At 35.6% G+C, this 26,936-nt stretch overlaps 3 protein-coding genes across 5 annotated transcripts in view; 2 read left to right on the forward strand and 1 right to left on the reverse strand.

The window, feature by feature from the left end:
* Positions 1-10,139, forward strand: part of il1rapl1a (interleukin 1 receptor accessory protein-like 1a) — a 136,165-nt gene extending 126,026 nt beyond the window's left edge. Inside the window, exons 9-12 of one of the 2 annotated variants that reach the window (XM_022665609.2) lie at positions 807-953; positions 4,009-4,179; positions 6,025-6,069; positions 7,956-10,139. In XM_022665609.2, the coding sequence (XP_022521330.2) occupies positions 807-953; positions 4,009-4,179; positions 6,025-6,069; positions 7,956-8,692 (1,100 nt within the window). In that variant the 3' untranslated portion in view covers positions 8,693-10,139. The remainder of the gene's footprint in view (positions 1-806; positions 954-4,008; positions 4,180-6,024; positions 6,070-7,955) is intronic. The other variant, XM_022665611.2, reaches the window with a different exon arrangement.
* A 3,558-nt stretch (positions 10,140-13,697) lies between these two features.
* LOC103033062 (E3 ubiquitin-protein ligase TRIM39-like) lies at positions 13,698-18,084 on the forward strand. 2 transcript variants are annotated; one of them, XM_049485288.1, is made up of 10 exons: positions 13,698-13,841; positions 14,927-15,045; positions 15,222-15,269; positions 15,399-15,494; positions 15,645-15,839; positions 15,991-16,128; positions 16,211-16,262; positions 16,387-16,410; positions 16,515-16,541; positions 17,493-18,084. In XM_049485288.1, the coding sequence occupies exons 1-10, from the start codon at positions 13,817-13,819 to the stop codon at positions 18,017-18,019; spliced, it is 1,251 nt and encodes a 416-aa protein (XP_049341245.1). In that variant the 5' UTR covers positions 13,698-13,816; the 3' UTR covers positions 18,020-18,084. The 2 variants fall into 2 exon arrangements, with proteins under 2 accessions (XP_049341245.1, XP_049341246.1); XM_049485289.1 differs by having other exon boundaries at positions 15,231-15,269.
* Positions 18,085-20,309: 2,225 nt separating this feature from the next.
* On the reverse strand, positions 20,310-25,092 carry gja8a (gap junction protein alpha 8 paralog a). The gene is made up of 2 exons (XM_007227972.3): positions 24,885-25,092; positions 20,310-23,715 (listed from the first exon to the last, which is right to left on the reverse strand). The coding sequence occupies exon 2, from the start codon at positions 23,698-23,700 to the stop codon at positions 21,451-21,453; it is 2,250 nt and encodes a 749-aa protein (XP_007228034.3). The 5' UTR covers positions 23,701-23,715; positions 24,885-25,092; the 3' UTR covers positions 20,310-21,450.
* Positions 25,093-26,936: the final 1,844 nt, after the last annotated feature.

Here is a 26,936-nt window from a genome sequence, read left to right on the forward strand (position 1 = left end):
GTAGCTGCGTGTGCATTAAGTATTCATGCAGTGTTTCTGAACAGTGCAGTAATAGTAATTACATAATCCTTTTGAAACATACAGTTAATACAGTAGTGTATTAAATATACTGCTGCCACTATCCAAAAAAAAAAAAAACATGTATCTCAATTTTTTTTCTCATTTTATCTAGAGCTGTCTAGACAATATGGAGAAAATGTATATCTTGTTATACTTCTTTATTATCGTCCTTATAATAGAATTATGATATGATATCGATATAAAAAAAATAATAAATTTGCTAATTCATGTAATGCACCCTGGAATAAACCTGAGACAGCTCTGGAAAAAAATAAGAAAAATCATTCAATTTTTGGTGGAATAACCCTGGTTTTTAATCACAGTTTTTTTTTTTCATGCATCTTGGCATCATGTTCTCCTCCACCAGTCTTACACACTGCTTTTGGATAACTTTATGCTGCTTTACTCCTGGTGCAAAAAATCAAGCAGTTCAGTTTGGTGGTTTGATGGCTTGTGATCATCCATCTTCCTCTTCATTATATTATTTCAGCTATTTCTCATCTTTTAATGCAAATAAATGCTCTGAATGACAATGTTGTCATTTAGAATTTGGGAGAAATGTTGTCTGTAGTTTATAGAATAAAACAACAATGTTCATTTTACTCAAATATAAACCTATAAATATTAAAATCAGAGACACTGATTCAGAAACTGAAGTTCTCTCTTATTTTTCAAGAGCTGTATATATATCTATACATATTAATGCACATAAACTCTCTTTTTCTCTTTTCTCCCCCCTTACTCAGTTGAGCTGATGTACACAGTGGAGCTGGCTGGAGGACTGGGGGCTATTTTGCTGCTGCTGGTTCTGCTGCTCTGTATGTATAAATGCTACAGGATTGAGCTGCTGCTCTGCTACAGGCATCATTTTGGAGGAGAAGATACTGATGGAGGTAAATAAAATAATGTTGTGCTGTATTAACAGTGATTCAACACTGCACCCCAGTGGAGAGATTAATCACAGCACTGCAGGAAACTCTAGAGAATTAAGTGTTTCTAAAAAAAGATTCACCAAACTGTTTTTTAATTTTTTATTTTAACACAAAAAAATCTTTATTCAGATTCATATTAGTTTAAAAAATATGTTTTATACAGATTCACAGTTCAAGACAATTCAAAGTAAACTCCTGGTACTTGTCTAAAACTTGCATTAACCCTTATTTTACTTTTTATTTGTTAATGTGATCACAAAGTACAGGTCATATTGTAGTCCATAAGACCCACCCACCCAAGAATAAATCATGAATAAAACATGATTAAAACAATATATTTAAAAGAAGGAAAAGTAGCTAAATGAATTAGAATGAAAATGCCACTAAAGCTAGGAAAAGCATTTATAATAGAATTAAAATGAATAAAAATGGAATATAAGAAATTAAATTAAGACATGATACAGAATAATGTTTAAAAAATTACAGGACATTATAATTAAAAGTATATACAAATAATAAAAAATCAGCTTTTTCCCTAAAATAAGTTACAGTTTGAGCAGAAAATTTCACAGCTTCTGGAAGTTTGTTCCAATTTCTGAAGGCTGCCTTACTGTGTTCAGTTCTGGTTCTAGGTGTAATCATAAATAATCAAATAACTGCAGTAAAACAACTATGAACTGAATTTGTAATGGATGCACACACTCTCACTGGCTGTATTTCCACAGAATTAAACTTTTAACATGGCCAAAATAAGTTAAAAAAAAAGTAAAAAATGTAAAAGTGAAAGCACAGCAGCTTAGAAAAGTGCATAATTGGGTTTTTTTTCTCTGGTTTCTCTGTTTTTTAAAGTCTCTCTGATGCTGCCAGATCCTATGAGCATAACTTACGCAACATCCCTGAGCTTAGCTACAGGAGAACTCGGATCTAAAATCCTGTTTATCTTCTCACCATCTGTCCACTGGGATCGGTTACTTAAAAAAAATAAGAAACATAAAAAAGTACCAATATAAATACTGATTACTTCTTTTAAACTGTAATTGGATTTTTCCTAAATACTGCCTGAATAAACTAAAATAAACTAAACATAATTCTGTAGGAAATGATAAAGCACATTTTAGTTATTTATATAGAAAGACTTTAAGTTTCTTATCTCATTGCAAAGCAGCCTGACTGAATCATATTCTTATATAAGTTTTATTCAACATGATCTTTTTTTGGACTTTTACTTTTAAGATGGCTTTAAACATATATAACCGGGCCCACTCATAATTCATATTATTCTCTTAGGAATCAGCATGAAAGGACTGAGTCAGTGTGTTGCTGCTGGAAACTGAAGAGCACTGCTACATGTGATGCACAAGCTGTCAATCAAGACTATGTCATAAATATGCAATGCTTGGTTTATCTTATCGCAGCAAAAAAGCAAAAAAAAAGCTAAAAGTCAGCAGAGAAATTTAGAAAGCATAAACATTTGCTTTGAGATATTTTGGGGGAAAAAATGCTTTTGGTTTCAGACAGCAAGGCTCTAAATGTGACGCCACAGACAGGAGTGAGACGCTTGCAGTAAAAATCAGGAGAGGTTTTAATAAACAGAGCCAAACCAACAAGCTTAAACTGAGCACTAACAACAGTACAAAACACAAACAACACAGACCAAAACATCAGAGCCAAATCACAGTCCAAAAGGGATAAACAATAAACAGGAAATAAGGGTCTAAACCAGAACAAAACAGCCAAATGAACTAACCAAAGGGGCAAGACAAAATCAGAGACAAAAGCCAAAAAATAGGTCATACACGGAAATAGATAATCAAAGAAATAACGCTCGGTATGCAGCTGAATAACAGGGGCAATACTTCGCGAGAAACCGGACAAACAGACTTGTATTTATACATAGAAAACCCCCAGTAATTACTCAGAACACAGGTGAAGCAGATCTAACAATCAGGTGCTGATTGGCTGGCTGAGACACAGGATTGAGAGGTGCATTCTGGGAGTTGGAGTTTGTGAAGGTGGAAAAGTCAGTAGAAGCATTGGAAGGTGTGACACTAAACACATATTTACCATATTATTATATATTATTTTATTTTTTTTGCTGAAGAGTTATGTCTCTAATATTATCTATATTTTCTCTTAAAATAATGGAAAAGTGCAATGCAGAATGCCTCATATAACATCTATTTAAGGTTCACTGGATCATAAGGTGCATTGTACGACATTAGTAAGGAAGAGGGGTGTTGCCATGTTTTCCTTGTAGTTTAACAAGCTAAGCTAAGTTATGTAAACAAAACTGTAATTCTTAAAAACACATTTTCTTTTAAAGTCAAATGAGTGCTGAATGTTAAACTACACAGATTCTCTCTTGAAAACTGTTTATTTGGGTGAGTAAAGCGCTTCCATTTATTTACAGTGAGCTTAGATAAGGCTTGGTGCAGCAGCATTAGCATTAGCAGCTAAATTAGTGAGTAAATGCAGCATGAAAGCTCTTCACTGAGGAATGCTGAGTGTTCTGGTAAGTCAGGGTGTTATTATTTAGCTAGCGGTTCATCCTATGAACAGTGAAAGAGCTAACGCTTAGCATGGTTAGATAATACTGCTAATGCTAATACTGCTCCAGCCTTAGAGCTGGAGAAACTTCACTGAAACTCCTGTATAACTCTGTACTTCAGTGGAGTGACTTTACCGCTCCTTAATACCTGACTGATGGAATTCATACATAAGGAGCACCGGATTATAAGGAGCTCTGCTGATTTTTGGGAAAATGAAAGAATTTTAAATGTGCCTTATAGTGCAAAAAATACAATATTTATATATTTTTTTTTGTTTAAATTACATGTGACATAACACACCTGCATTAAAGCTAAATCAGATTAAATCACACAAACATACAGCTAGAAATATTATAAATAAATGTACTGATTTTTCATTAAGGCTCTATTCTTTTCTCAACAGCAGATAAAGAACAAATGAAGATGAGAACACTAAAATTGTTTGTTTCTTTCCTTCTTTTCCTCAGATCATAAGGAGTACGATGCGTATTTATCCTACAGTAAAGTGGAGCTGGATCAGTGGGGGCAGGAACTGCAGGAGGAGGAACGATTCGCTCTGGAGATCCTTCCTGATGTTCTGGAGAAACACTACGGCTACAAACTCTTCATTCCAGACAGAGACCTCATTCCTACCAGCAGTGAGTGTTTTAATAGGACTTTTAATAAAACGTTTAATATATAATATAAAAACTAATTCCTAATCCAATTTATTTCACATTTTTAAGCTAAATTTAATATTACACAAGCATAGACCACAATAATTACATTATTGACTTCTCATACTGTACATATACAGACATGACCTCAATCATTTTTACTGACCTTGATTTTACCCATTATATTTTTTACCAAGGACAGTCAGTATGTTTACTTTGTTAAAAACAGTGGGTTTTACAAAACATAGTATTAAAATTCCTGAATATAAAAAAAAATCTCTGAATATTCTTAATAATTAAACATAATTAACTGCTTTTTAAAAGGGCGTCATTGCATTATCAATTATATTGAATTACTGGCATAAAAAATAGTTATTTAAACTAAAAATGGGTATTGTAATGTGTAAACAAGAAGAACCCAAATAATCTTATGTAAGGTTAATATAACTTAAAAATATATAACTTAAAAAAAAATATATATATATATATATATATTATAAAACCACTCTAGCTTTTGAAAAACAAAAAAGTCTGACAAAAAGCTTCTTCATCATATTTTCTTACATTTGTCTTCCATCTATTGCAGTGTACTTGTATTGTCTTTTAAATAGTTCATGTACAGTACCAGGCAAAACCTTAATTCAGTGTTTTTAATTTATGTTTTATTTTCTACATGATAAATGAATAGTGAATAGAATAGAATAGAATAGAATTATCTGTATGATCTTTTATGACAAATCCAAGTTTTGTTTGGAATCATCAAGGCTTCAATCCTGTCTTTGCTGTGGAGAAACACACTGCCCCAACTTGCTGGTGTAATAATCTGGCAACCATCACATTCAAAAGTTGGTCACCCCTAGTAGTGATACAGGGCACTCTAACAACATAGGGATATGTGCAGGATTAGGGCTGGGTATTAAAAGTTGATTCCAAAAAGGCACCGACCGAAATGTCTCTATTCTACTGAATACTGAAAGGTCTAAAAAAGTTCAGTGCCTGTTTTTGATACTTTGCATAAAATATGCATAAACACACCAAATGCAGAGAGTGTGCAGAACTCAATAAACACAACCACAATGGCAGCACATATATATTATATTTCTTCACTATACTTATATTTACTATGAACTTCAGGTACTTCAATCAGGTATTAGGAAGCAGTGAAACCACTCTGCTGAAGTGGCTCCATCACCAAGACTGGAGCAGTATTAGCATTAGCCGCTAAGCGCTAGCTCTTTCGCGGTTCAGAAGTGAGTCTTATCAGACTGTAGGACAGTATGAGAATGTGATTACTCATGCAGTCTGTTAAATTATTGTTTTTTTATCATTTGGTTGCAAATTTAGAAAAAATGTATTGAAAAAAGTATCCTTTGATTGTATGTACCAAATTTAAAGTATAGTATCAGTACAGGCATCAGAAAGTTTAAAACAAAACCCAGCCCTTGGCCTACTTGATCACCAGGTTTATCGCAAGTACATCATTTTATATTTTTCCATTATATCATATTTACAGTCACATATATATGTAGATGGTTTCATTCAATTCCAAAAACTCCTTTGTGGAAAATTAATCAATTAATCTAGAAACACATTATAAGAGCAACAAAACTAAAAACTAAAATATATAACCCCAAGTAATCCATTGTGGTGGTGAGCAGAGACAAAGTGAAAAGGTTTAGATTGTTTGTCAGATGTTTGCGTGTTGGGTGTGTGTGTATGTGTGTGTGTGTTTTTGTGTGTGTGTTGTGTGTGTGTGTGTTTTTGTGTGTGTATGTGTGTGTGTATGTGTTCATACTCTTGTCTGAAAAGCTGAATGTTTATGTTTAGGTCTCAGCAGTGACCATTACCAGGATGACACACAACTTCTTAGAGGTACAGTTTCCCTTAAACACACACACACACACACTCTCACACACACACACACACACACACACTTAAACTCATCATTAAACTAACATATCTTTTCATACTCTGCTGTGATTGGTGTGTCGTTATGTGCTCACGTCGTTTGTCCTTGTAGTCTGTTTCATTGTGTTCACATACATTGTGTCGTATTATATGTAAAGATGTTCCATTCCAAGCTATAAATCTATAAATCAGTATCAGAGCTGATAAAGGAAATGACCAGTATCAGCTATTCTAGGCATGATTCAGTTCTGATCCATTGTTAAGGTTATTGTGTCCTTTAGCTAGTGCTCTGCTTACATCACTGCAATAGAGGTGAAGTGAAATACTAAGACCATTATATGCAGCTTGGGGGCAGTGATGCATATCAGCAGGAGTTGAAACAAATGTTTAATATATATATATATATATATATATATATATATATATATATATATATATATATATATATATTTATAATTATTTCACTAAAATATCTGGCATACTTTTATTTCAATAGTCGTTAAAAGTTACACTGTTAAAACTTACATAATTAAAGTTAAAGTAAATTTAAATCCCTGAACTCTTGTAAAAGACCATCAAATATTAAAGGAGCATATACCGTATTTTTCACATAGGCTATAAGTTTTACTAGTTCTATCCAGAAACCACTAATCACATTCATCGTTACCACCCACTGCACTGTCCACTCTAGGTGGTAATGTTTATTGTATTTTATATATGTTTTCCAGTCACAGGTGTCAAATTACAATGCAAAGTGCAAAGTACAAATACTTTATTACCTTACTTAAGTAGAATTCTTGATTGTCTGTACTTTACTGGAGTAATTCTTTACTCAACAACTTTATTTCACAATACTTTCACACCATTTCACACATTTTCCAAGTTGAGTGCAAAGGGTAGTGCACTATAGACCCCTGTGTGCAGCCTAAGCTTTTGTTCTTAATGGCTTTATTTTTCCCCCTTACATTACTTTTACTCACAAGATAACTCCTCACAACTTACCCATACAGGTGTGGTTGTTTCCGAACCGTCCCTTGACCTAACCCTTACTGATCAATTTGTATGTACTGCATTTACAGGGGTTGGACGATGAAACTGAAACACCTGTCATCATTTTAGTGTACGATTTTAGGTTTCATGGCTAAATTGGAGCAGCCTGGTGTCCAATCTTCATTAATTGCACATTGCACCAGTAAGAGCAGAGTGTGAAGGTTCAATTAGCAGGGTAAGAGCACAGTTCTGCTCTAAATATTGAAATGCACACAACGTTATGGGTGTTCAAACATACCAGAGTTCAAAAGAGGACAAATTGTTGGTGCACGTCTTTCTGGAGCATCTGTGACCAAGACAGCAAGTCTTTGTGATGCATCAAGAGCCACGGTATCCAGGGTAATGTCAGCATACCACCAAGAAGGACCAACCACATCCAACAGGATTAACTGTGTCAAGTCAAGTCAAGTAGTTTTATTGTCAATACTGCATATGTACAGGACATACAGAGAATTGAAATTACGTTACTCTCCTTCCCAATTTTACAGCAAGTACAGATAATAGATATAATAAAGGAGAATGGGAGACACTATGTGTACTGTGGATGCTGTAAGAGGAAGCTGTCTGAAAGGGATGTTCGGGTGCTAACCCGGATTGTATCCAAAAAACATAAAACCACGGCTGATCAAATCACGCAGAATTCAATGTGCACCTCAACTCTCCTGTTTCCACCAGAACTGTCCGTCACCACAATCAATTATTGTGCTCTAAAACCAGGTGTTTCAGTTTCATTGTCCAACCCCTGTATGTACTGCTGTCTCATGACTATGGGCTTTAATACGCTATTCTTTTTTTTTCAGCGTACATAGAGGATGTGGCTCGCTGTGTGGAGATGAGCAAGAGACTGATCATCGTGTTGACGCCAGGCTACGTGTTGCGGCGTGGGTGGAGCATCTTCGAGATGGAGTCGCGTCTCCGTGGTGCTCTGGCCTCCGGCGAGGTGAAGGTCATCCTGATCGAATGCGCTGAGCTGAGAGGCCTGATCAACTATCAGGAGGTGGAGGAGCTGAAGCAGTCCATCAAGGCTCTGACGGTGGTGCGCTGGGGGGGTACGCCCAGCAACAAGCCCGGCTCACGCTTCTGGAAGCGGCTGCGCTACGCCATGCCCTGCCGCCGGCCGCCGCTGCGCCGCACACTCGCCAACCCCGCGGCGGACGGAGGAGAACCGGGGCCCTTCGCCGACCTGCAGGCCGTATCCGCCGTCTCGGTGGCGACGGCCGCCGTGGCTCCTGCACGCCCCGAGCTGCGGACGGCGCTGCGCAGCTCCTACCGCTCGCATTCCCTCGCACGACAGAAGCACGCGCATTTCCGCAGCTACGACTACGAGCTACCGCTGGCAGCCGGAGCCACGCTGCCCAATCCATCCCAGCAGCACACCTACTGCAACCTGCCGCTCACGCTGCTCAACGGCCAGCGGCCCACGCCCACCGGCCACAAGGGCCTGCGCCAGCACAGCCTGGACGAGCCCCATGCAAACAACAACGCCATGCTTCCGCTCCTGCCGCGGGAAACCAGCATCTCCAGCGTCATCTGGTGACCAAAGTGCATCCGGGTCACGTGGCTGTAGAGGCTGAGCCAAACCTCAAGACCTCACCTCATTCTCTGAGGTGATTATTAGAAGCTGAGCTGGGCTTAACACTAGGCTGGGCTGGGCTGGGTTGGGCTGTTGGGGCGTACATGAGGGGATTACTCAACACCTGGCAACCCTAAATCAGTCCTGATTCAGTCTGGATTCTGCTGATCTCTTGCTGAATCCACTTTTTTTGAAGTCCAATGAACTTCAGCAGCGAGGATTTAATCATAAGGGATTTAATCATATAGTGCCATATCAACTTTCGAGGACTCTCGAGGACTCTAGAGACGAACTGAGATGCACGCAACTACAAAAAAAAAACTACAAAAAAACTACGTGAACTACATGAATGGAAACAGGGTCTTGTGCAGACGTCTGCAGTTTTTTCTCGTAGCATTCGCCGCCTCCTCGTCTCTCTATGTTGCGTTTCATCACGCTGCCTTTTGTTTCCGTTTTTTGCTTTGCTCGTTTAAAAGATTCATCGCCTATTGTGTAATTAATTATCTGATTTTTTGGTTTATTTTCTACTGTTCTGCTCAGCTTGCCGTTGATTTGACTTACAGTACTTTTGTTCGATCAGTCTGGAGTGTTTTTAATCCAGACTCTGCTAAAATCAGATGTTGCCCTTTTGATTTCACTGAAAGTCGCTCTTTACCTGTTGATCTAAGCGTCCGTTTCTGTTCTGTTGGCTTCTGTATGGCCTGTACCATAAAGTTTCAACTGGACAATTTGTAAGAAGAAACAAACAAAAAAAAAACAGAATATGCAAACAATACGGAGGGATGGGTGTGCCACCGGAGGGCGCTGAGGAGTGGTGCTATCCTGTTGTCCTGTTGTAGCAGGCTAACTAAACTCCTGCACGGCATTTTATAAAGAGAGAGAGATAAACTGGTGGAGTGGAGCCCATCCTCAAATAATAAAGGGTATTTTAAGAAACACAAACAAAAAAAAATCTATTTTTATATGCGAAGAGCTGTTTCTCTCTGATATCACAGAATCACCTGGACAGCTGGATAAAAGAATTGTCCATTTTTGGGTATTTTCTACATTTTTATGCTACATTGTTTTTGTTTGTACGACCTACAATAAAAAAAATAACTTGATGTCCTCAAATTAATTTAGGAAACAGTAGTCAACTACTTTTCTCATGGTTGGGATAAACCTACTGAAGTAATATTCTTTTCTCTTTTTTTGTAACTCTTGAAATCAAGTTTTAAAGGACATAAAATAACGTGTGGAAGTTTAAGTATGCATAGAGGATTGATATGTATTCTGATTTGGATATTTATATTACTATGTATTATAAAATCACAACAGCCACTCTGAGAATTAAGTGTTTATATTTCTAAAGGCACAATCATATGCGTTTCCTTTTTTGTTTGTCACTGTGTATTAAAATCACCAACCTCTGTCAGCTTGTTCTGTGTCGTAAATGATGAGCGTGTGTGTGTGTGTGTGTGTGTGTGTGTGTGTGTGTGTGTGTGTGCCGCCATTTTTTGACTCAGAAAAACAGAAAGCAGTCCTGATACTGGCTTGTTGTCCCCTGTGATCTGAAAGACAGCGAGCCTGCTCAGATTAACCAACCAAAATGCGGATGGACCAGTTCCTGAGTATTTCACTGTTAAGATCATCACACGCTGTTTTATACTCACTAAACTGTTTAAGAATTATCCTTGGTGAAGATGCTTTTGAGAAAGACTGAATAATTTACATTCCTCTCTCTTTCTTCTCTGCCTGCTGGCTAAATTAATAATTTGAACAGATTATCAGTATTTATGTACTTATGACACAAATCAACTAACCGAAAAAAAACTTACAGGGGTTGGACAATAAAACTGAAACACCTGTCATCATTTTAGTGTGGGGATTTTAGGTTTCATGGCTAAATTGGAGCAGCCTGGTGATCAATCTTCATTAATTGCACATTGCACCAGTAAGAGCAGAGTGTGAAGGTTCAATTAGCAGGGTAAGAGCACAGTTCTGCTCTAAATATTACAATGCACACAACATTATGGGAGACATACCAGAGTTCAAAAGAGGACAAATTGTTGGTGCACGTCTTGCTGGAGCATCTGTGACCAAGACAGCAAGTCTTTGTGATGCATCAAGAGCCACGGTATCCAGGGTAATGTCAGCATACCACCAAGAAGAACCAACCACATCCAACAGGATTAACTGTGGACGCTGTAAGAGGAAGATGCCATCCTGCCATAAAGATGCCAGTTTTCTGGTCAACATGGCGTTTTAGGCCTGCACCACTTTCCAAAAGACAAGCTGGGATAGGGGGCAAGTAACAAGGTAAACAAAATATTTTAAACAGTTAGTGTCAACAGGTGACACACTTGATGAGTACAGTTTATTACTGTCAGAAAAAAATAGTATTCCAGAACTTTTTGGAAAATAATGGATGCTGTGTTCTCTGGTTATAAATAAATATCACTTGTTTTCCATGGGTTCCATGTATATTTTTAATATAAGCAGGCCTGAAATGCAGGAATAGATCTGTATTTAGAAATCTCCTGAAATCGACGCTGTGTCATTAATGTAGAACTCTTCATAAACAGCGTCACCTGAGAGTAGACTCTGGTAACATTTCTTAAGTCTGACCTGTCATTAAATTATGAAGTTAACAGGGTTGTAACCAGTATATGTTTATGGTAGTACATTTTATTCTACTACATTTTAAAGGATTTAAATGCATCCTGTGACAGGAGCATTAATTGGATGCATGCTCAGGTAAATAGAGAGCCATCATTCCAGAGAACACAGTTCCACTTGATACCTGTGTATATTTGTTTATAGGGACGAGACATGCTATGTGTGTTTGTGTGTTTCTGTGTGTGTGTGTGTGTGTGTGGAAGGGAGAGAGAGAGAGATAGAGAGATAACTGATGTCGTCTGATGTCCTATTTTAGTTGAGCCAAGACAAAGTGAAGCACAGCATGTCTCATGTTTAATCAGGCAGAAATGAAAGTAAAAGCGCACAGCAGAGACCGTGTTTGTTTTGGCGTTCAACCGATACACCCAACACCTCCACAGTTCTGACATTTAGCAAGGCCTAATGTGGTTTATGTGGTTCTCAGCAACTGACTGCAGTTCTATAACCACAGAACAAATAAACTCTACAATGTGAATTCACAGTGTATTTTCAAAGTGGTACACCAGTGTGACTAAAAAAATGTGAGACATTCTTTACCACACTGCAGTCCCTTCCATAAAAAAACACACACACAGACACACACACACTTAAACACAAATTCATCTACAAAATGTTTTTACCCATAATCCAAAAACAGACCTATACAGCTATATACAGTTCTGGAAAAATGTAAGAGAGCACTTCAGTTTCTGAGTCAGTTTCTCTGATTTTGCTATTTATAGGTTTATGTTTGAGTAAAATGAACATTGTTGTTTTATTCTATAAACTACAGACAACATTTCTCCCAAATTCCAAATAAAAATATTGCCATTTAGAGCATTTATTTATAATAATGCAAAACTAGTTTATATTTATAAAGTTTCATAAATAGTCCAGAAATCAATATTTGGTGGAATAACCCTGGTTGGTTTTTAATCAGTTTTTTTTTCATGCATCTTGGCATCATGTTCTCCTCCACCAGTCTTACACACTGCTTTTGGATAACTTTATGCTGCTTTACTCCTGGTGTAAAAATTCAAGCAGTTCAGTTTGGTTTAATGGCTTGATTATATTCCAGAGGTTTTTTTATTTTTATTTGAATAATCATTACGGACCTGCTTTAATTCTTCAAACAGGTACTGTAGCCTTTAGCATGACTTGATTTTGTTTGTTGTGCAACAAAGAAGAAAAACCAGATGAACTGCCCATATTTCCAAGAAACCCTGTTTCAGATCACCACTGATGGGAACATGTTTTATGGTTTATTATTATTGGAGATGTACTGACCACATAAACAGCCAGTTTAAAATGAAAAAAACCCTATTTACATTCAGCACCTATTTTGTTGACAGCCATCAGCAGCCGTCCAACCCATCCAGTCACATAATAATATATATATATATATATATATATATATACAGTATATATATATAGTGCAGAATAATACACTGTAAAAAAAATATTTAGAGTCTATTTGTGTGCTAAAGTAGGCAGAGACAGAAGTAATAATAATAATAATAATAATAATAATAATAATAATAATAATAATAATAATAATAATAATAAAATAAGGAACAGATAAACTGAAAACAAAAACAAGAGAAACCAAAGTGACTTGACAGAAACAAAACACAGCCATGTGTTAAAGAGCACATGGGAGAAAACATGACAAATATGGGCAAATGTATGCTTTACTGTAGGGATGGCATTATGCAGGACACTTACTGCACTTACTTTCTGCCCATTTTTCCTATTCCTTTACCGTTAATTCTATGAGGTGTGTGAGGTTTGTTGTCCACTCAGACGCTTCCGTTTAAACTGGTGGATATTCTGTCAGCTCCCTCACTGTTTTTGAATTTCCAGTTTAGGTGCATACCCTCCAGCCTTGCTTTAGTTTTAACATGGGCAAGGAGTGAATAAGATGCATTTTCTTGAGCTTAAGCACTGCATACTGTCTCAGTGGGTGTATAGGGACGTTTTTTCAAAAAGGAAACTAAATGTTGCTCATAAACAAATGTGTAATCTGGAAACTCAAAACAGTAGAATGAGAAGAATCACCCTCACAGAATTATAGAAACAGGGATTGTGAGTCAGTGCAGTGTATATTTTTAAAGAGATTCTGAAAAAATACCTACATTCCCACCAGCGTTCAGCTTGTTGTCCCCAGGTGATTTCCTTAAATTGGATGTTCGTGTGATATTTGAGTTCGTACTATGTGTTTACTTTCGGTTATAATGTGTTAACAGAGACTGCAGGCAGGCACAAGCAGGTCCCCGCCCCTAACAGAAAAACTAAAAGGACAGAGTGGTGTATCAGCTACTTTGCTGCTGGTATATAGAAGCTGCGCTGTTTCACTCTTCTTCTCAGTTCGTGTCTGTGATCTGCAGTGCATGGATCTTAAAAAACAGGAGAGAGTCTACTTCTGCCTGAGATTTGAGAGTTTTGTGTCAGATGAGGATGACCTCGTCAACAACAGGTCAAAAACACGTTTTTTATTTTCTATGTTTGAAATGAAGTAGTTTCAGTAGTTCTTAATATATTGAATGCATATAAATTGTTACAGTTGTTTTTAACTACGCCATTAAAACAGTAACTCAAGTAAACCAGTGCATTTACAGTGTTTTGCTCCAGAACAGTAATATTGCACAGCATTTGGAAGCTATTGTGTCCTGCATTTTGTTTTTAAATAAAGTACAGTGTGTTTGTGCGTGAGAGTAAAGCGTATGAAAAACAGGAAGAACTCGTTTCAATTATGCAAAGGCTGAAAAAAACAAGGGTGCGGTTTGTGTGTGTTCTGCATTATCGCCTCTGTCCTTTCGTACCAAGATAAGATTAACTCTTTGGCGTCACGTCAATGTCAAATGCCAGGGGCACAAAAACAAAATAAATTAACCTGCGTATTTTAACCTTTTGTGTGTGTAAATTTACTTCTCGAGAGCACAAATGTGCAAAAAAAGGGAATTGTGTATGCACAAAAAACAAATTCCTCTCAAGCTTTAATTTCTCTTCCTTTTGGGTGTTTTTTTCCCTCTCAAATTCATAGTTGTCCCTGCACACTATGCACCTGCTGCTGCTCTTTTTGCTTGAATTTTTTTTTTTTTGCGCGCGAGTGTAGAAAAGGGTGGTTTTAACAGTTTAAGGATGTGGTCTGGATCTGCTCCCTCAACAGATGCTATTGGTTGATGTTTGCAAATTTAAAAAAATAAAAATAATAAAAATATAGCAAATATAGCTATATATTAAAATATATCTTCTAAATCCACAGAAAATCCACAAAAACACAAAAATAAAAGCAAATACTGGCAAAATCAAAACTGAAATATTTTTATATTATTTATATATTATATTTCTTATATATTTTTTTCTATTTTGAATTTGCAACATACACTCTTTCCTTTTAATTCTTTACATTTTGATTTTATTTTATTTTGATTTAATTTTTTGTGTACATTTTTTGGCACAAAAGTCAAAATGTTAAAGTAAATGTAAAAGTGAAAGTAAAGATAGCATTTTTTAAAAATAAGTAGACTGACTCGCACACCTTTACTTTCATTTTTTCAGAAGACTACAATACTGGGGATTGCCACAGTTATGGAAGTCTGGAACATCCATGCAAAGAAAAGAATAAGAGAGCCATCAACTCAGAGCCATTTATGAAACCAAAAATGACTTTCAAGCAGGTAATAAACTGAAGAACAGAAAATCATGTTTAAATAAAAGACATTACAGTATACAGTGTATATCTCAGTAGAGTAATAAAATAAAAATAAAACTCCACTGGGTTGTAGCTACACTGAATGCTGCTTGTTGTTAACTAAGTAATTCTAAGAATTATTTCTATTAATTTCTCTTCTAGCTCGCGGAGCAACTTCTTGAAAAGATCTTCTCACATCTTCACATCAAGGTCAACAATTTTAACTCATTTAATTATTGTTCATTATTGTTCTGTTATATTCTAATATGCATGATGGGATGTATAGGTAGATTATTTAGTGTTGCTTGTGTTTTAATTTTTTTGTCTATTCTCATAAAGGAACATCAAGATTCCCCAAAACCAACAGATTTCACCTTAAAAGAGTCAAAGTTCGTCCTCAGAGAACTCGCAGCTGAGCTAGATCAACTTCTTCAGGTAAATAAATGAGCATGATTATGAGATTATGTGAAAAGTGCTTCATAAACTGAACTGTATTATTATTATTATTATAGACATTGTAACTCGCTATAAATACTACTGGTAACTGAAGTGAACTGTGCTAAACTAAAATATTTATATTTTCAGCTTAAAAATGTCTCCATCCTGTCTGGAGTAGTTAAAGGTGAAATCAGTGAGGATGAGAGCCGGGCTGTGGTCCTGCAGTGGGCTGATGAGCTGAAGAACCGACAGTCAGACAGGGACAAAATGAATTTAAACAATCCTCACAGAGCAGAAGAAGCAGAAAAAACTCTTAAAAAAGAGCTTAAAAAGAAGCAAAAGGTCAGAGAACAACATTCAACACATGCAATTCAGCTGTACAGCAAGTGAAACTGATATTACATTATTATTGAACTGGTATTACATCGACCTCTAGTGATGGAATGTGTTATTACAGTATGATTAAATGGTTTATCATTATTTTATTCTGTAGGAGTCAGTGTGTTTTAGAGAGGAGTGTAAAGCGGTGGTGAAGGATCTGTATAAACAGTGGAAGAAAGGACACCTGGTCAACATCCTGCCAGTGATGGATTTTATCATCAGAACTGCACTACAGGATAACATGTCTGAGGTACACGCAGCCATGCACTGGGTTTTTATGCATTTATACAAGAAAAAGTGTTGCTAATGTTTTATTTTATTTTATTTTTTAGGAATCCATTCTGAAGCAGTGGTTTAAGAGTGAAAAGATGTTTAAAAAAGCAGGTGGGAATATTATAATGCCTACACTAAAGGACAAAATACAGTATACAGCCTTGCAACAGTATACTAGTAAGGATTCTTATATTCTGTATTAAACTCTATACTATTTTTTTTTATTTATTTCCAGGTGGCATGCGTGTCCCAGACACAGGTTGGTATTGTATTAGCAAACATGTTTTATTGTTGATTTGGAATATTTTGGAAGTTTTGTTAAGATGTTGTCATTGCTTATTGGTCCACATTTCTGTTTTTCAGTGTGGAATTGGATCACAAAACCATCAGGTATTACACTGATATGTTTGACCATTTTTACCCTTTTAGATTCTAATTAAATATTGGATAAAAAAGGCAACAACTCCCAATTATGTATAGGCTCATTAATTGTGATTAGAGGGTTTAGTACAGTCTTTGATTGTGTGTTGGAAGGGGTGGGGGTTCAGTTCAGTGTTGGTGTTTGGTGGATGGAGAGGTCAGCTCTGTCTCTGAGTGTTAAGGAGTCTGACTGCCTGGTGGAAGAAGCTGTTGCAGTGTCATAGTTGCATCAAAAAAAGTCCACCAACTGGAATTAAACTTGGGGAGCAGCTAAAAATGATTTAGGTGATGTGATTCATACTCAGCCATGTAAGCAAATCCAGTGGTTGGAATAGTTTGAGAAGAGTTGCGTTGTAGGCGGGACGTTCTTGTAGAAGTATTGCATGCCATTGGCTAGAAGATGGTACGCAGCAATGGCAAGGATCTGTGAGACCTGTGCCCTTAATGCCACATCAACAGGTGCTATATTATGGCCAGCCACATCACCAGACCTTTCACTGGTTAAAAATGTGTGGGATGCTACTGGATACATTAGCAACACTCCACAAAACTACCAGAAAATCTGCAGAAATGTTGCATTTGCTAAATTTAAACCATTTATTGTTCCTGGCGACTTTTTTCTTCCTTCTGAATACAATTGTAATCCAACACTTTTTTTTGTGACAATGAGTGTATGAAGTTGTTATTACTGCATTTTTATACTAAGGCATTAACTACTTAACATTAAATGCATACAAATAAATACTAGGATGAGGCATCTGATAATTGAGTCCAATGTAATAACACTGTTATTAGAATTGGGTGGGAGTTAAAGCCTTTTAATTTGCCTAAAATTCACCCCAGTCTCTATATATACACACTCTGTATTTACACTTACATTTATCCAGAAATATTAACACTCTATGCATTATTCTTTTTAAGCTAACGTCACACTCGACCCAGAAACAGCCAATCCAGACCTTCTACTGTCTGAAGATGGAAAAGTTGTGAGAAGTAAGACTCACGAGGAAAGCAGCTTCCGCTCCTTTCTCTACAGAAGACCCTCAAAATTTGATGGTTGGACGTGTGTTCAGGCTGTAGATGGGTTCTCTACAGGCAGGCATTACTGGGAGGTTGATGTAAAGTATAAAAGTGAGTGGAGGATAGGTGTAGTGAAGGATTCTGCTCCCAGACACGGGTTTGTTAATATGAACACGACAGCAGGGTACTGGACTCTGCGTCTGCAGCTCGGCAGTCTTATGGCTCTGACTAATCCAGTCACCAAACTAAATCAGCCCAATCCCAGTAAGATAGGAGTTTATCTGGATATAGAAGAAGGTCAGGTTTCTTTCTATGAGACGGAGCAAAGGAGACACATTTACACCTTTAAAACTAACTTTAGGAAGAGTGAGAAAATCTACCCTGTGTTCGGCACAGTGGAGACACACAGACCATTGTGGATTATGTAGATCTGAGAAACATTTTTAAAAGTCTTAGAACACAGTCTAAAATATAAAATGTGTGGGGTTTTTTTACTATTAAGTAAAAAAGACTATGTCTAAAACCAGCTTCAAATGAGTTGTTGTAAATGCAATAGACGGAAAAAGCGAAAATCAACCTATAGAATCTAATCAACAAATTTGAGACAACTATCAGTTTGGGTAGAGTTCCCCAATTTTGTAAGTAAATTTTACCTAAATTGAACAGCTGAGATACATTAAAAGCATTAAAATACACAAAAGATAAATAATTCTTATTGGCTCCCGGTTAGGGATGGACGATATGGCCCTAAAATAATATCAAAACACTGATTTTAAAATGATTTCAGTAAAAAACTACTGCAACAAAACGAAAATTTTATTTTATTACTGCATACAATATGATACACCATACCCCTAACTGAGATATAAAAAAATTCAAGAATTAAATCAGATTTAATCCAGATATCTCTATATATCCAGGATTAAAGTAAAATAAATGATGTATATAATGGTAAATAAGAACAGTGTGAATTTTTCTTTTGCTAAAAACAGTAAAAAAAAAATATATATATATAGTACCCTGATGTAATAATTAGGGGTAGGTGATATGGAACGATATTTCAAGGTATAATATTGTTCACGATATTCAAAAATATTGTCAATATTATTAAAAATAATATTATAATAAAAATAATATTATAAAAAGGGAATAACATTAAAAAAATGATTGCCAGTAGGTAATTCTTTATTTCTTATATATGTGTATTATGCACTCAATAAGGTTAGCTTGTGATTTTCTTTCTGAATATAGGATAAAATAGCCCTGCTTTCCATCTAACAGCCAAATACATTACATTGAAGAATTAATGCAGCAGAGAATTAAATAATTGCAGTTTTTAGTCACCCCTGCTTCAAAATAATCCACTAGAAACATGTTAATACACATATAACCACACTGAATGCAGAAAATACATTAATTTAATGCAAGAAGTGTGTACTAGTAACACCAGGAAAGTTAAACACCTTAAGAATAAACTCCAAAATACTGCATTGCCAAACTACCAGTACCCTGGAAGTTGTAATCTAACTCAAGAATACCATAGAAAATTTAAAAAATCTAATACTGTCACACTTAGTTTTTCTAACTCCCGAATATCCAGCTCTAGAAGTTTGCTGTTTTAGTATTAAAATGTATAAACTTATAAAATGATGCCTAAAAACTAGGTAAATAAGTGTCATTGTACCTATAAGCTATTCCACTGAATTCTGTGTGCCATATGTGTATCATAATGTTTTGTATATTTGATAAATTAAGCACTTTATTTTTAAATTTTTTCTATGTCTATATATGCACTTTATTTTTTATAAATCTAACCATTGTTCATTATCATGCACTGATTATATTTTGATTATGCTTTTCATATTTTTTCTGGGCCTAAAGATAAAATATATATGTATATAATTCTGTATTGTCTTTTGTATAGTCTCTTTATCTGTATAGTATATAATCTTTTTTATATGATTTTTTTATTAATTTGACTTTTACTCTTGTAATCTCAGGTAAGTTTGCTGTATTAGTATGAAGAGGTATAAAATTCTAAAATGACGCCTAAAAACAGCTAAATAAAGGTCTTTGTACCCATTGTACCATTGAATTATGTGTTCCATAATGTTATATATTTTGCACTTTATTTTTAATTATATAATATATACATTTACTCTTATAATTAATTTAGTTAGAAGAATATTAATATTATTTTGGTGGACAGCTATAAATATCTTGAAATGTTTATAGGTAACCAACTTGAATGCAGATTTTTATCTTTAAGAAGGCAGATCAATTTTTTTTTTCATTCTTTAGAAAAATGAATTATTTTGATGTTAATAGAACAATGTAGTAGAGTAAATTTAATATAAATAACTGCTGTATCTCTATTTTCATGGTATTGTTTGAATTGCCAATCATTAAATATTGACATTACTCTCAGTTTGATGAAGAATCACAAGAATTTCACATGCTGTAGTGAAAAAGGTGATTTCTGTGTAGCGTGAAGTCAAAAGTAAAATAGACACAGTTTTTTTTAATGACCCATATAATAATAAATTAAAAATATATAGAAATAATGACCCATATTTATGTGCCATCAATTATAAAACATATTTGAAATATAACTTCCATTTTATTGAAGGGCATATGGAGTGTGTCTCCTCGCCACTAGAGGTCACAAAAGTTACGTGAATAAAAATATTAGTAAAAAAATATTAAAAGATGAAAAAAAGACCAGAGAAAATGAGCACCGGAACCTTTATTCCACTTTATATAGTCACAGTTTAAACCAACAGAACTGAGTAAATCACTGTTTGTACATAAATAACCCTCTGAATTACTGTAAATTACTGTAATTGTGAGCTCCATTTATTAATTTTTTGTCCCCAATTTATTGTTTTCTTAATAATTAAAAACATGTATGAAACAAGACTATTAAACAGTTCTTAAACAATACTTATTATTATCTGCAGACGAACAATACATTGTGCTGATTGGATATTATCATTATCATCATGACCACAAAGTTTACTTTAGCAGAGAAGAGGGATTTGCTCAATGGAGGCAATGGGAGCACAGTTTTCAATTTTAAAACCTTTTAAATTTTCATATTAAAACTGCTTCAGAAAGACAAGTATAAAAATATTAACTCAGTGAACTCAAAAAGTCTCTTTTACATTACAAATAAATAACAAAATTATCAAATTAAGTCCTCTGATCTATCATCTTTCTTGTTTATTTGTTTGATTGCTCAGTTCTATAAAATAATTCAAAAATCAATTCAAAAACAGAAATAAATTTGGTTTCTTGGGATTTATTTGGAGTTTTTATTTAACAGTATTTTTAATCAACAGACATGTTACTCAGAATAATGTTAGAATTTTGCACAGTTCAGTCATTTTAAATGTTATGAATATGTATAAAATAAATATATAATATATATTATAATAAATTAACATCATTATCATTACCATTATGGACAAACAAATTAAAGATGACAGCTTGCACTGTGTAATGGATTGAAGTAAAAAAAAAGACATAATAGTTTTGAAACTTGGACTAGCCCTGACAAAACAGTTTGGTTAGAAAGCTGTTTACAGTGAACGACACGTCCCTTAAAAAGACAGCTAGTGCTTTTAATTCAAACTCCCATATTATCTTTAATAACCTAATTTAAATGGGAAAAATTGTACTTTATTTTAACTAGGAATTAATCTAACTATGTTACTATACTAATTTGCCCTTATATTTTTAAGGACTATCAACAAAACAATGATTTTGCTTGAAAAAATACATACTGTATTAGTACTTCCCATAAATTAGCACAGAAAATAATATTTTTCTATACTTTCTTTCTTTAAAAGTTAATCATTTATATGGTTAGATCGTCTGACCTGGCTCTGCTGCTTCCTTTGCTAATGCGACTCAAGGGTCTCGTGTCCTCCAGCGTCTCTGTTGTCGCCAATTCAAGTGCTACAATAGGAACCGCAACCACCTGTTCCAGAACTTCCAGTTCCTGCAGATTAACCTCCAGTTCTGGACTTTCAACTTTTTCAGGACTCTCAACTATTTCAGGGCATTCAGTCTTCCCCAGACTATCTATACTTGTAGAGCTTTTGATCTCCTCTGGATTGCTCATTTCACTAAAAGCATGCACCTTTCCCACAACATCGTCCACAACATCAGCTAAAACGTCCACTTTCTCAATATCAATAGTAACATTATCTATAGACTCTGTTTTGGGTGAATTTTCTAATTCTTTTACTGCTATTACCTCTTCAAAAGTAGAAGAAGTGGGTGCATCTTCAATACTTTCCATTCTGTCTGAATCCTTGATCTTTTCAACTTCATTCCGATCGCCACCAAGAGATTTGACCTCATCTAAAGGTTCCTCCACTGGTCCTACAATGTTCTCTCTTTCCAATAAGTCTACTTCCGTCCCCACGTCTACAACATCAGGTAAGCTCCCACCTTTCATTGACTCTGCAGTGTCTAATGTACAAACTTGTACCTCAACAAGTTCCTCAATCTCTGTCTTTGGTTCAATCTCTGTCTCTGGTTCAATCTCTGTCTCTGGTTCAATCTCTGTATATGGTTCAATCTCTATCTCTGGTTCAATCTCTATCTCTGGTTCAATCTCTGTATATGGTTCAATCTCTGTCTCTGGTTCAATCTCTGTATATGGTTCAATCTCTATCTCTGGTTCAATCTCTATCTTTGGCTTTTCCAATGCAGCTTCTACAACCTCCTTTACCTCTTTCACCTCTTCCTCAGCCTTTTGCTGCTCAACAGGCTGAATCTGTTGAGATGCACTCTCTATCTCTACGTCTATGTCTATCTTTTCATCCATCACATCCGTCTCTTGGCTTGAGATGTCTTCTAGATTTAGATTTTGTTCACTTTGTTCCTCCTTTTTAACATCATCTATTCTTAATGGTTCCTCCACAGTACCTTTTTCAGAATGCTCTTCCACTGGAATCGCAATCTTAACACTATTTGAATCTACCTCATCTCCTTTTCTACACATATCCTCTTCTTCTTCTTCTTGCGGTATCTCAAGTAGCATGTCTGTGACCTGTGTAAAGGATGGGATTGTCTCATCATAGTTTACTGTCTTGTCGCAGATTACTGTCTCCTCCAATGCCGGGGCTGTAGGCACTGCTGTTTCTTGCATGCGCTTCTCTTCCACTTCCTGCAAAGCTGCAGGTGGTGGAGGACCTACTTCCATGACCACCTCGGCCAGTGGGTAGATGTGTGCAACCTCTTCTTCTTTAAAGTCTTCTTCAAGAGGTCTGTAGCCTTTAGCTTTCTGGATGGGAGGAGTAAAGAGGAAAGGCAGGGATCTCTCAGGAGGACCCAGGCTCTCGATCTGAGCTGGAGCCGGCTGGCGGAACATGAAGCGAACCTTCTTCAATCCCAGATGGATAATTTCCACAAAGTTGAGGAAGAGTGAGACGCAGGCGACTGCCAACATGAAGATGATGAAGACGGTCTTCTCGGTGGGACGTGAAACAAAGCAGTCCACTGTGTTTGGACAGGGCCAGCGACTGCACTTGTACAGGGGAAGGATGCGAAAGCCATAAAGAAAATACTGTCCAACCACGAAGCCCACCTCAAACAGGGTCTTAAAGATGATATGGCAGACGTAGGTGCGCAGTAGAGTACCCTCCAGGCGAAACTTCTTGTTCCCTTTAGTGCTCGTCTCCTTGGTGGTGCGAACGCTTCCCTGATCTGCTGCTACAGGAAGAAGCCGTTCCTCGTTCATTTCCTGCTGCCGGCTCAGCTCTGCTTCCTCCCGCTCTTTGCGCTTTTCCTCCATGTGCATGTGATGGACAGCATGGCCGACGTAGACCAGCGAAGGTGTGGAAACGAAGATGATCTGCAGAACCCAAAGCCGGATGTGAGAGATAGGGAAAGCTTCATCGTAACAAACATTCTCACAACCAGGCTGCTCGGTGTTACACACGTAATCGGACTGTTCGTCGCCCCAGACGAACTCCGCCGCCGTGCCCAGAATCAGAATACGGAAGATGAAGAGCACCGTGAGCCAAACGCGGCCAATCACAGTCGAGTGTTCGTTCACTTCCTCTAAAATATTACCTAAGAAACTCCAGTCTCCCATGGTTCTCTGTTAAATCTGTATGATGATAAAAACAGAAAAAGATTTGCTATAGATGCAATAAGTACAAGAGTATAGAATAAAACATACTGATTCCTCTAGATCAACAATATTGTATTGAATATATATATATATTTTTTAAATAAACCTAAAAAAAAATCTCAAATTTGTTCACTAAGCTATGCAACATAAAATTACACACTTCACCAACTGCATCAAGAGTCTACAATAATCAACAACCTCCCTAGTAGATTTTTAAAAAGTAGATTAAAGTGTATTAGTGCACTAAAGTGTTTTTGTAGCAACATTATTATCAATCAGTATATTTAAACAGTGCTAAAATGGAACTTATTATACTTTAATTGTATAAAAATAGTAAAATAATCTTACTTAAATTGAGCTAGGTGTACCTAATTGTACTAAAATGGAACAATTTAAACATACTACCTCGTGTATGTAATCCCATATTTTAAATATGCTTACAGTAAAAATATAATACATTTAATGAGCTTATCAACTGTATCACTATTTATTTTACACCAGGTATATTAGGAATGTACTATGAATTGATGTTAAATATATGTCATCTATTTACATTAGAGTACAAAAATGCTTCTTGATCCTGTCTTTTGTAAGTAGCACACTTCTAGTATACTTAATTGGGTATAAAAATATATTTTATAGTAGTAATTTAATTTACAACTGTAACAGTAGTTTTAAACACATTTTGCTAAAAAAAATGTACAAAAGTATATTGGAAAATAAGTATTTTAAAAGTATTTTAAATTACGTTAAACTAAAAGTGCACTTCATAGTAGTCTATTTTTTTAAATACACTATATTGTACTTTTTTAAAAAGTATGATCAAAGTTTTGCTTAAATGTTTCAAACATTTGATAAACGCATAATATTAATGTACTATTTAATACATTTTAAGTAAGTAAATAAATCTGTGAGTATATTTACAGCATACTTAAATATTTCTCAGAATGTTTTAAGTACAATTAAGTATATTTTTTTTATCAGGTCTCTCAAAAACTCAGATATGCTAAGATTAAGTTAAGACTAAAGTCAAGTTCTCTCTGACCTCTCTCACCCCTGACTAAAAAAATAAATCCTCAGGAATAATAAAAGTCAGTAATAGCTACTAAAAGTGTAAATGATATGAATAGTGACCAGTCGTGCACCTTGGTCTCGTGGTGGCTCCAGTGCAGTTGGGTTGACGTGGTGCTCCGTCTCTTCTTTTAGCCAGGAGGCTATAGTGAACTGCTCTTGTCCTGGCTGCCTCAGTGCGAGTCCTTGTCGCCCCACTGAGCAGATGTGAGCGGATGGGCTGTGATGGCTGCTTTTCAGCAGCTGCAGAACCTAAGCTTGCAGCCAGACACCCTTTATGCATGGGACCATGCTTACTGATGCAGGAGACAATAGGATCAACCAACCTACGGCCAGAGAGACGGGATCTCTTTACCCCACAGAGCCAAAAACTGACCATCAGGTCCACAAGAAGATCTACAGCAGTGGAACAGTTCCCTAAAACTCAACAGGTTCAATAAGAAAAATCAGCAACAGAAGATAAATGATTTGTAACAAATCATAAAGTGATAAGCCACTGGACTGCATTCATAATATCCAAGCAAACTGAACCATATTTTACTTTATTGCACACTGGCTTCACTTTTTTTAAGCACGTTTTCCAAAAGTTAAGAAAAAGATCATAAATCAGTTTTTCCATGAACCACTTTGAATTCAGTTGAACTCAGTAGAAACTAGGGCTGAGCAATATGGCCCTAAAATAATATCACAATATTTTATAGTATTTTTGTGATAACGATACACTTGGCAATATGACAGAACACTGAATTAGAAAAAAATATTTTAAGAATAAACTACTGCAACAAAATTAAAAATAAAACTATATTATTGCATACAATATGATATGGCACACCACTAATTGAGATATTAAAAAATACAAGAATTTTATAAGATTAGTAACAGATTAGTAAGTCAATGATCCAGAATGTCATGATACTAATAATAACGCCCTCCAATTATCTCCATATATCCAGAATTAAAGTAAAATATAATGTAATGTATTAAATGTAATACATGTAATGGGAAATGAGAACAGTGTAAACTTTTCTTTTGCTAAAAACAGCAAAAAACCCTGATGTAATAACTAGAGGTGGGTGATATGGCACCATATTTCAGGGTATAATATCGCTCACCATATTCAAAAATGTTGGCAATGAGTGCCGTGCAGTAGACACACATACACAGTAAAGGTGGTACTTACCTGAGAGCTGATTGGCCAGTTTATAAGATATTATACTATACAGTATAAAACAGGAATTTAAAAAAGGTCACTACTAACCTACATAAATCAGTATTTAATCAGAGTGTCTGTTTATAAAATTAAAAAAGTGATAAAAAAAAAGTGATTTTACTTCAGTATTAATAAGTAGCACATCTTATCTAAACTATGTGGCTTTTTTATTTTTATAAACACAAAAATCAGATCGATCTTCACTGAGATTCAGCTTTAATATACTAGAATCTGATTGGGTGGCAAATTTTCTTGATCAGGACACCCCTAGTGAAAAAGTTAAGACAGCCGGAGGAAATAGCTGCAGTAATGCAGTCGGGCACTCGCCTACAGGAAAGCCGGGTGTTAGAGGTGAGGTTAATGCTTTAGTGATAAAGCAGGAATGGTGGCATATTTATGATATGTGAAAGGAAGTTCCAACACACACACACACACACACACACACACAAACACACACACACAAACACACCGAGAGAGAGAGAGTTCCAACAATGCCCTACTGAAAATTATGTCCTGTACAGATAAAAAAATAAAAAGCTACTATTATTAGCTTGAACTTGCTAAACTTTAACTAGTATAGTTCTTACCAACAGACACAGTGATCTATTCCTCACTTCTAAAATATATAAATCAAACTTCAGCTACAGTTATTAAATGTAAGTTTAAAAAAGTTTTTAAGAAATGAAAATATTTATATATATAAAATAATTATAAAAGTAAAATGTGGAAGCTTAATTCTGAATGGTGAAAATGTAAAGGGAACAATAAGTTTTACATTACAAAAATCAGGATGTGTCATCAGATATTAAATCAGCGTACATCTTTAAACAGCAGTGCTGCAGTCAGTATGTTTTCTGTAAATTGTCCAGATTTGTGTTCTAGCCTCTGCCCCTTCCCAAGTCATAATTAAAAAAAT

Source organism: Astyanax mexicanus, chromosome 11, assembly GCF_023375975.1.
Source record: "Astyanax mexicanus isolate ESR-SI-001 chromosome 11, AstMex3_surface, whole genome shotgun sequence".
NCBI lineage: Eukaryota > Metazoa > Chordata > Actinopteri > Characiformes > Acestrorhamphidae > Astyanax > Astyanax mexicanus.

What these genes read in the sequence shown, in the direction of transcription:
- LOC103033062 (XM_049485288.1), top strand. Translation starts at nt 13,817, where the DNA reads ATGAGGATGACCTCGTCAACAACAG. An exon ending in GATGACCTCGTCAACAACAG is followed by an intron (nt 13,842 to 14,926) that starts GTCAAAAACACG and finishes TCATTTTTTCAG; the next exon opens with AAGACTACAATACTGGGGAT. An exon ending in AGCTAGATCAACTTCTTCAG is followed by an intron (nt 15,495 to 15,644) that starts GTAAATAAATGA and finishes TTATATTTTCAG; the next exon opens with CTTAAAAATGTCTCCATCCT.
- gja8a (XM_007227972.3), bottom strand. Translation starts at nt 23,700, where the DNA reads ATGGGAGACTGGAGTTTCTTAGGTAATATTTTAGAGGAAGTGAACGAA.